The sequence below is a fragment of the Dermacentor variabilis genome, chromosome 2 (genome assembly GCF_050947875.1).
Source record: "Dermacentor variabilis isolate Ectoservices chromosome 2, ASM5094787v1, whole genome shotgun sequence".
Lineage (NCBI taxonomy): Eukaryota > Metazoa > Arthropoda > Arachnida > Ixodida > Ixodidae > Dermacentor > Dermacentor variabilis.
This window is the reverse complement of record NC_134569.1, coordinates 131,631,247-131,642,013: the sequence shown is the minus strand read 5'-3', so window position 1 is coordinate 131,642,013 and position 10,767 is coordinate 131,631,247. Positions and strand designations below refer to the sequence as shown.

The following is a 10,767-nucleotide window of genomic DNA, read 5'->3' as shown; positions in this document are numbered from 1 at the left end:
CAGTCTCGCGTGCCCCGGCCACCCAGCGCCACCTATTCAGTTAAACAAGATGGACGCGCTCACTGGTTCATGTTGTTTTGTGCGTCAATAACGTAACCGTGTCACGCTTGTGTAAATGGTGAGGTCGAGCAAATCGCCATCAACTCAGGGCCGTTGCGCTTGCTAGAAGCACCTAGGGGTCAACCAGTCCATCTCATCATTGGGCCAGAGTCACCGAGTCAGTACGTCGTGCCTTCTAGCCAAGATGAACGAACTTGCCAAGCTCGAGTATTTGTCTCTCGTATCAAAAATCTGTACGGAACTAGACAACCATTTAGGAATCAACGATAAGGACATGGGTGAGTGACTGTGGTGCACCTGCCAAATTTGTGTGCTTATGCCCATCGTAATAAGAGCAGAGTTTCTTTTTGCTCGCGATCGCTTTTCTCAGTGCCGTGAACGATCCTGAAATTCAGGGCCGTTATTTTCGTGCAGCCGAGTTCATCATCGACCTGGCAGACAAAAACAACACGTTCGAGTCGTTCAAGAAGGCTCTGCAAGAAAATGAAGCGGAGTTTTCAGTGAGTGTTCACTTTCTGAATACAGCTGTTTACATCGTTTTCTAAGTGCGCCGTCTGCTTCGGAAGCGGTGTGTGAAGTACTTTTTGTAGACTGAATTATCGTGACGCGACACATTGTAGATGTCTGCCACACGCTGAAGAACGACTAAATGATGTAGCCGCTATGACTGCCTGTTGCCTCAGTCATTTCCAGTGGCTTTCTATACGCGTAGTGCGCGCCGATGGACGCGCCACTGGTGGCGGCCTTGCGCAAAACACACGGGAGAGGAGTCAGCCGCGCGCAGTTGGTTGTGTCGTTGATAGTGCTTCTCTGTCTTATTCGCGGTTTCAGAGCAAAATGGGCAACACCCTTCGCATGTGTGGGGTGGCCAAATCAAATCTTCAAGGAATGTCGAAGAAGAATTGTTGCAGGGTGGGGTGGCTCAAATACCGGTGATACGGTTCTAATCATTCCCCACAAAGCCTCATCAGCGGGAGCAACGGAAGCAAAAATGTATCGTCGCTTCGGTGGGAAATTTCTTGTTCTCATGCTTTCCTTTGTCTCGTCGGTGTTTTTTTCCACTCGATCATAGTTAGACGCGTAAGCGACGAAGTTCGTCTGCAGTGCAGCATGCGGTTTAAAGGCATTTCGCTAAAGTTCGGAATGCCGTTTGCTGCTTATATTGTTTTCCGCTTCTTTACCGCATTGCGCTAGCTAGGGAGCACGACTGCATGAGCGCATTGTGTTGTATGTTAAAGCTACTGATGTTTGTAAGAACTGAAATTGTTGGTTTTATGTGGCCCGGTAAATCCTCACACCAGATGTCGCGCACTCCGTGTTTTACGTCGATTTTATGCATGGCTTCGCACATGTTTACCTGTTGCTAGTTGCTCAATACATAACTCTTGTTGATTCTTTTGAACTGTGAGGTTTTCACCCTGCCTCGTTTGTAAAGGGTATAAAACATGCTGAGTCTTATCGGAATGATACCAAGGAAGTGCTTCTTTAACAACTTTATTCTTTTCGCCCGAGGGCATCTTAGATATTGTGTTTTTTTATGTATTTAGAAAATAGGTAGTTCCAGACGAGAATTGCTAATAGTTGTTGCATATGGTATTTTTGCTACATTTTTCGCTGAAAAGTTCGCGCCACGTTTGGGAAGTCATCCCACCTCGATGCTGCCTGACCAGACTTAACACGCCGAGCGAATTGTTTGTTTCACAACGTAGTCCCTTCTTGCATGTGAATTTTGAACTCAACTGAATTCTTTCTTATTATGTTTACGCTGCAGAGGACTAAACCCGGCCTTGCCGCCAGCGCTCATCTACTTAAGGTGGCGCTGCTCTGCCTTTAAATATATCATGTAGCACCTCTCTTAGTAACATTTAAAAGAAGTACTGAAAAGTTAGTCACATTTTAGCTTTGCATGTTTCCAAGCAGCTCCCTTGGGGAATTTAAAATTGCAAAAACTGCATCGGGAACGGCAGTTCATCGGCATATGCAGCAGAATTGCATCGGCGGTACAGCACTAACACGCGCTTTTATTAACCCGTGCGTTTGGTGACATCGTTGACTAGTGTATGCATTTCCATAAATAAATTCGCAGTTACTGTTCTTGAGGCGACCTCGACTGCACTTATTCGGCGATGTCACATATGCAGATATCGCACCACGTGCATTTGTTTGATATAATTAATAATTAAAAATTAAGTCTGCACTAACGACGGGTGCTGATTATTGAGGTGCAGAAGGAGCATTATGGCAAGGGTAGAATTAAAAAAAGAAACGATAGAGAGATCGCATTACTCAACAATATTTATCGGCTGTTAGCACGAGCTCCACTCCAGGTGAGCTCATGAGCTCCAGGTTCATGGCGTTTGGCTGCGGGACGTACCTGGCACGTATGTGGACCATGTTGTCCCAAACACCGGCAACACCATGTTCACACCCACTCCCACAGAGGTCGGGGTCTTCCCTACAGCTGTCACCGCAGAAGCAGTAGCCTGGCACCCGAGCAAAGGAGAAATTGCAGCTGCCAACTTCAGCCATCCTTGCTGCAAAGAGTTGTTGTCTGCTACTGCTCCCTCACGTACTGTTGGAAGTGCCCGCTAGGTGGCTATCAGTGGCGCCTCTATAGGCGGTGCACGAGGCGTATAGGCTACCTTCAATAACCAGATGGCGCAGCGATCGTCTCAGCCGTCAGCGCCACTGTGTCAGTTCCGCGAAACACCGAGGCGGCCACTGCTACGGAGGCATGCTTTGGAGCGCTTGTTTGAATTGTTGGTTTTAAGGCAATTGAAAACATCGAGGCCCATTTTGGACGACGGACGCTTGAGAAAGGACGTCAAATTTACGACTGCAACCATGTATATTGTGTCAAAAAAATAAACAGCACGGACATTGCAGCAAAGTGCTTAAATTAAATTTGGGGTTTGAGGTGCCAGAACCATGATCTGATTATGAGGCACGCCATAGTGGGGGACTCCGTAATAATTTGGACTGCCTGGGGTTCTTTATCATGCGCCTAAATATAGGTTTTTATCATGTGCCTAAATAGAGGATGTTTTTGCATTTCGCCCCTCTGAAATGCGGCTGCCATGGCCAGGATTTGATCCTGCAACCTCGTGCTTAGCAACCCAACACCATTGCTCCTAAGCAATCACCGCAGGTCATGAAGTGTTTGTCACAACAAAGCAAATATGCTTACGACATCGAACTCAAAGTAATTTAACAAGTCATTATTTTATGCCACTTAAGTGAGCAAATACGGCCGTAGACATTTTTCAACTGTCATTTGTCGCTTCATTACGTGGAGCACGCCTTGCACCCCACACTTGTAGAGGTTTTGGCGAATTGGCTGGTGAGTGCTTCTTTCTCCGTTGCCAAAGTGCCTCGAGCATATCGTGGCATTGTCGTTCGGGCTCGAATGTGAGAGTCATCACCACTGAAACATAATAGAGAGCAATCAGCTGAGACTAAAGAACGTGAAGACTGAACAAATATTCGCTAGTGTACGCGAGAGAAATGCTCATTTCCAAATACTCAGCGTGTGCTGCCGTGCACTCCAACCTTAGTTTTGTTATTCTAAGTGCAAGGAAACATCAGCATGAATGAGCCTGGTTCCAGCAATCGCGCCTTGACCTTGGCACAGAAAAAAGCTGCATGTTGACTTATTAATGCACAACAAAAAGCATAGTGTGTACAAAGCTACAGCACGGAGCACTTACGAAGCTAGATTTGACACGTAACATCCACTGCGCATTTGTTTTGGAGCAAGACCAGCTAAAAAACTATCTAAACCAATTTACAACAGTGGGAGTCAGGTCACATGTTTTTATGCAGTTCTCGCTTTATTGTGTGTTTTTATAGATGCCGCTGCTGCGGTTTTTTTTTTTTCTTCTTTTTGCACTTACGTCTTAGTTTGTTTAACAGAAATTCGCAAGAGCGACACGAACCGCAACGATCCACTTCGGCCGCCGGGTTGCTACCCACGGTTTTAAAGGGAAGCGGTACAATTTGATGTTGACATCCCCTTCGCAGTTGTGACATTCCTTAACTCAGCAGTATGTGTGCTTGTTCTTTTTGTTCACACTTTTCACGGAGGAGCTGCCGAGAGGCCCCAGTGAGTCTATTGCAAAACTGGAAAAGGAGGCTTTCAGGCGGGCCTGAGTGTAGTACGGACAACGGTGAAATGACGGTGAGGGCCTACTTATGGGTGCTCACCGCCGCTGCTAGGTGGTGCGACAGTACAGCCAAACATCATTGCAGGGTGCCTATTCATGCGAGTAGAGGGAACAATTTGGTTTGACACATTATTGCATTAGGACGAGAACAAACAGTGCTTTTGAGAGAACAACAGAGAGTTGTTTGTTGTGCTCTCAGCGTCCCGCCTTAAGCAACATTTGTTCCCGCCCTAATGATGTAACAGCCAGCCCAGTTTAGCACAGTTATACATTATTGCGTGTGTGTAGGCGGTCACATGTAGTGTGCTTGGTTTGTGGTAGTGAGCAGAATTATATAAGTGGAGTTGTATTTTTCTTGTAAACAGTCAAATGGCTGGTCATAGCTTGTAAGTGCGTAGTGTAACTGACTTGACTTAAAGAGTTGTAAATGACCTTGCTGTGCGGAATGTTGCGCTGTTGTAGTTGTTGCTGCTTCTGCTGCTGTTACTAGGTCCTATGGCATCAAGTCGTCAAGCTGAATTCTGAAGACTAGCTATGAAAGAGCAAAAAGACAGGGTAGATCAATGTATTGGTATGTAACTTGACACAGAACGAAAGACAAAACTCGTGATATCGCAAGCAACTCCAAAGAGCTAAATCATCTGGTGTTGCTCCCATTTACATGCCACAGCAGACTTCAACCTGGGCCTTGCCAAGCTTCAGACGTACACTTGTATTCCACTCTGTTCAAGTAGCCGGCCACTATTGTGATAATGGCCCCCACAGCACTTTAGCCCTTGTAGGGGTTCTTGCTTATACTTGGGCTTTATTCTTGGTTGATCAGTCTGAGCAATACTTGCACGTCATCTGAGGTGCATTGCAGTGCCTCACTCCAGTAGTAAACGAGAAGAAAGGAGGTTAACCAAGGGGCCATATTTTTATTATTCATATCATAAGAAGCCAACAAACGCTGGCACCAAGGACAACATAGGGCAAATTATTTGTGCTTAATAAATGAAATAAAGAAATGATAAATTAATGGAAATGAAAGTGGATGAAAAAACAATTTGCCGCAGGTGGGGAACGATCCCACAACCTTATTACGTGCACAAGCATTACGTGTTGTGCTCTACCAATTGAGCTACTGCGGCGCCATTTCCTCATTCACTTTCTTGGGTATTTCAGTCAGTCAGTCAGTCAGTTTTTATTTGCAGGAAAATCACATTTATCACATCTATGTGAAAAATGTGATTTATGTGCAGAAAATCACATTTATGTTTCCTAGTACGCCATCACTCATAAACCTTGGCAGCGGATGTGGAACATCCTTTATGCCGCAGGCGTCACGAGAATGTGATCTTTTTTTGTGTGTGTGAAGGCAACCGGTTAATAAATCCACACACGCTACCTGAAAGCATCAATGTGGCCGGATTCGAGACCCCCGTTATGTAATAAATGAGAAGAAAGGGGGTTAACCAAGGGGCCATATTCTTATTATTCATACCATAAGAAGCCAACAAACACTAACACCAAGGACAATATCGGGGAAATTACTTGGGCTTAATAAATGAAATAAAGAAACGATAAATTAATGGAAATGAAAGTGGATGAAAAGACAACTTGCCGCGGGTGGGGAATGATTCCACAACCTTCGCATTACGCGTGCGATGCTCTACACCCTCCTCCCCCCGATGGCAGAGGGCCTTCGCAGAACTCGGAGCTGACCCCCTCAGCGCAGCCGCTGTGGTGTCCATTGTCTTGCTTCTTGAACGGCGCGTGGGAAGGGGTCTCCATAGACTTTCCTGCGGCAACTCCCCCGCTCATAGCAGATCAGGTCCGCGGTGGCGGGTTCCGGCATAAAGCCTGCTTCGTCAAACTCGGCTCCAGCGACAGAGAGTCGAGGACGTGCGTATTGTTCCCCACACACAGTCGACTTAGTGACGCCGTGGCTAGAGGTTTGCGGTGGCGTTCCAAGAAAAGTTTGCCGCTGCTGTCGCAACTGGCTGGCAAAACTTGCATGTTGCCACCTCGGCAGGCCATTCCTAACAGCTAAAAATGTCAGCGGGCCGTTCTTAACAGTATCAGCTCACCTGGGAAGCAGCACTCGTATAGTTTTAATAAGCCATGGGGGGTGGCACCTGACCACAACAGAAAGGTCTAAATGCCATGTCACTGCCTCAGTTATTGGGGATGGTGGCAGTGGAAACAACGCTGATTTTGATGGTCTGTGTTATTTGCATGGCCTATTATGCTGTACATAGTCATTACATCATATTATCCAGTGCTGCTGCCAGTGCATTTGTGTTTTTTTTTTATAGGATTCGTTCATAGCGAACCTCCTACGAATTATCCAGCACATGAGGCCTAAAAAGGCGACGACCACATCTAAAGACGGTTTTGAGGAAAAGCCGAAGACAGAATTGGACATGAAACGTGAACGATTTCCATTTTTAGCTCTCCCAAATGACCCCAATGTCCGGGTAAGTTCAGCTCTCTCGTTAATGTAGCTCTCTGAAGTGCCTACCAAGATATGTGTTGCATTAAATTTTGCCTCTTTCAGAAATTGCTTGATGAAGATGTCAAAGTGGCATCAGATGCGTTTGCACAGCTTGAGGCATTGGCTCCCACTGCCAGGTATGCTTGTCATATAATGCAGAATTCTTAACATGCCACATTTGTTGGGTGTTGTGAGAGGCCTTCAATATTTCTTTCACTGGTCGCAGAGCTTTAGCTAAAGCTCAGTATCACACTGCTCTTCATTGAGGGGTAGTGCTCATTGATGGGGATTCATCAAGCCAGTTATAACACAATTTTGCAAGATAACCATCTTTGTTGTATAACTTGTCCCCTTTTTTCGAATAAAAAGAATGATGTTTGTTGGTTCTATGTGTGAGTCTGCTAATGTTGTGAATTGTAAAAGAAAAAATAATAAATCTGGGATTTTGCATGGCAAAGCCACGATATGATTATTAGATACGCCTGTCATCAATTGTATGTGCAACTCTTGATGTTGCATTGAGCTATAAACTGCAGGTAAGAATTGGCCAGCTCCAGGAGAGTACTTTAATAGATGCAGTTTTCAATTGGCATAAAGAATAGGCACTTTTGTGAAAATCATGCAGTGGATGTTCTGAATAGTGCTCATTTGGAACATCCATGGTCAATGTGTTTTTAGCTGTTTTGGATATTAAGGAATTGTGCTGTTCGAGTTCATTGGCGAAATGTGCCATTTGTTGTGCAGTCTTCTACAACCCTGTACATATTGGCCGAACCTTACTGAGCTGTGTGGTAACTTGGCCACAAGTTTGCCTCCCCAGGGTGATAGCAAGCAGGGTATTGAATTGAAAAAAAGCATCGGTACAGCTCGGGTTTAGTGTGCTTTGATTTCATTCCGGTTAGGAGAAATAAAATTTTATACTGGTTCACAAACCGTTTTGCAACACTGAACCAATTCACAGACCAGTTCAGCATGGTAAATTTTATTTAGCCCTATGGTGGCCACATGCTGCAGAACGCTATTGACTTGTCCACTTTGTGCATGTTCAGGCTTTGTCGGGAAGTGGAAGGAATGGGCACAGTAGAAATTTATAGGGTTGTTTTAATAGTCAAATTTTCTAATCGAATTTAATGCCAATATTCGAAAAAAACGACCATGGAATATCAAATAGAACATCGAATACATACAAAAAGAAAAGTGAGATGAAAAGGTTCAAGAAAGTCCGGTCAGTAATGTTTGTTTTGCTTCAAGTAATTGCTACATGACTGGTGGTGAGCAAACTGTGGTTTAAGATCTGCGGAGTTTGATGGCACTTAACATTATATTACACTAGCACGTACCTATCGGCCAAAATTCGCTCTTTATTACACAAATTACAGCTCCAAGCTTCTAGTCTGTTACAAAGAAAGAAGCTAGCAATTGACATCTAGCTCAGTTTTATGGTTTCATTAAAGATAAAAGCAGGTGAGGAGATTGATTTTTATGAACAATAAGCAGACTTTGCTAAATACCGTGATGTTCTTTCTCACTCAACTGCACATAGTGCTGAGCCTTAAGCCGACTAAGTGTGGACCCCTCCCCAAGAAAACGTCTAAATCACGCACATTGTGCCCCAAGAAAGATTTGAAAAGAGCATTGTAACCTGCTTGGAGGCACCAAATGTACAGTGAACCATGGCACACAACAAAAGCAGATTTCCCGTGCCGTTAAGCGCCGTTGTTACCACGCACTGACATGTTGATGGCATTCGTATTAATGACCGCAGTGTTATTGTTACAAGAAGCCTTGGTGATGAATTCACTCATTCTCATATTTTGCTTTCTCGAGAACATTATCATTTTTGCTCATCGTGAATCCTGGCATGCATTTTATGGTTTATCTACTAATAGTAACAAGCTGACCTATAACGGCCGAATCGGGAGCTTCAACAGAAACAGCGATTCAGTAGAGCCCCAGAAACAAAGTTTCAGCCTTGGGACAGAACTGGCATGGCGAAGTTCAGAAGTGCAATCATCTCTACCTAGGTCTATATCCCCATTCTCACACACAAAACTCATGAATCTGCCAGTGAGATGCGCCGACTGAAGAAGTAAATCTCTTCAAGAATCGTTTATCTATTAAATGCCCATATATACTATTGAACCGCTTGAAGCTTGAACCGTTTCGCATCCAGCAGTTAAACATTATCATTGTATTTTTGGTTCAGGCTCAGGTCAGGTTCAGGCACATTCTAAGGAGAATATTGGTGAAGGTTTTGTTCCAGCTAAAATTATGGTTTGGGTTCGGTTCAACACCCTATTAGCGACTTTCCTTTAAGGGACACTTCGCTAATTAGTGTCCTACATTAGTGGTATGTTTAGCTAATATTAAGCTTTCATGACTAGAAAAAAAAAAAAAGGTATCAAGTGCCTATGGTGTTATTAAAAAAATAGGATTGTTGAATTTTTCTCATGTTGCACCCATTTCAGGAAAAGTGATGCTGACAGTGAAAAATGCAGCAGAGATGCTAAGCGAACCAGTGAAAAACCAAGCAGGTAAGCTAGTCTCAGCTGTTGTAGACTTATTAAGAAACACTTGTGGTTATGGAAACTCTGGGTATCTCGAGCTTCTTGTCAATTCAAACAATTATCAAACTTTGACTGGTACAATGTTTTTTATGTTTATTTGAATCAGTTCTATACAAATCACATTTTGATGTATTTTACACTTTGTGCCTTCTCTGCACAGTACTTCTCTGGTCAAAAAGTGGTTGACGAAACCGTGAGCGGACAGACTCTTAAAGAGAGCAAAATGCATCTAGTTTAGCTGGTTTAGACAATGCACACAGATTTCTGTTTCTTAATTGCAGCCAGCTTCAGCTTGTACAATCTCCAAACATAGCGATAGGCGACATCGTGTCGACATCTGCAAGGCAATATGCAAGCAGAGTGGCTGTAGTGCGTCGGGCTGTCAGTATCCGGTCTGTGCCAGTATCTACGCATTTGCTGCCGTTGCGTCACACCGGAGCATTACTACCACAATAGGAAGTTTTAGCATGTCCGGTATTATGGTAAATGCAGATGGACGACATTTTGCCAGATGGGCAGAGGCGCAAACGTGAGCAGCCTGCAGGGTGCAGTAACCTGGTGGCACAGAGCTCAACGAAACAAACACAAAGCTGATATAGCAGTAACCAGGTGTATTCTATTTTGCTGCTGGTGTAAATTTTTGGCAGTAGAGTAATCGTGAACATATTGCCTCTTTAATTAATTAAAATGTTTTACACTTGGTTACAGCAATATTAGCTCTGTGTTTGGCTGGTTAAGCTCTGCGCCACTAGGTCGCTTCACTGCACAGGCTGCTCAGGCTGCTTACGTTTATGCTAAAGCCCCTTCATCACAGTGGTAGTAGTATGGAGGGGCTTTAGTTTATGCCTCTACCCATTAATCAAAACACCCAGTTCGCCTGCATTTACCAGAATGCCAGACATGCTCGGCGCTGCAACAGAACGCTCACAATGCATGCTGCTTAGATAGCTCTCGCTAGGGATCGAAGGCCTAGCAGCTAGCAGAGAGGTCGGAGAGGCTTCAAGTGCTGGCTCCAAAGCACCAGAAGTAGCCGTCACGACATCACGTCAGGACGCAGAGCCATTGAAGGCGGAGCTTGGCTAGGGAAAAAGAAAAAGCATGGCTAGGTAGGAAGGTAACTTGTAACCGCCCATAGCTCTCTTAATATGAGACGCTTCACCTAAATTGTGGCGCGAATGTTTTACTGTAGCTGTACCCTACACGTCTACAAAATTTGTCCAAACTGTTTCAGGAACCCTCGAAGGGGTGCCTTTTGACAGTTCTTATAGTGTAATAAGCAGCACAAGCATGAAGAACAACTTAGGGTTGAATGACCAAAGAGGCGGCAATGCGAGCGCCTCCACTGCAAACCACCGCGAGTGGAGTGTCACCGCCGGCAACCTTCACGAGGGAAAAGGGAAAGGCATAGGAACAACAGAACAGGTGGATGCCCCCACAAAGGCACCGCAGCATGTCTCAATCTCCACACACTGGTCTTCTTAATTTTGGTCAATTGTTGTTT

General features: G+C 44.7%; 1 protein-coding gene across 1 annotated transcript in view; it reads left to right on the top strand.

Moving 5' to 3' along the window:
- The first annotated feature begins 29 nt into the window (after positions 1–29).
- The window catches only part of pea (ATP-dependent RNA helicase pea), a 71,635-nt gene continuing 60,897 nt past the window's right edge, over positions 30–10,767 (top strand). The window contains exons 1-5 of the mRNA XM_075681989.1: positions 30–338; positions 475–560; positions 6,521–6,682; positions 6,763–6,836; positions 9,168–9,233. Coding sequence (XP_075538104.1) covers positions 245–338; positions 475–560; positions 6,521–6,682; positions 6,763–6,836; positions 9,168–9,233 — 482 coding nt within the window. The 5' untranslated portion in view covers positions 30–244. The remainder of the gene's footprint in view (positions 339–474; positions 561–6,520; positions 6,683–6,762; positions 6,837–9,167; positions 9,234–10,767) is intronic.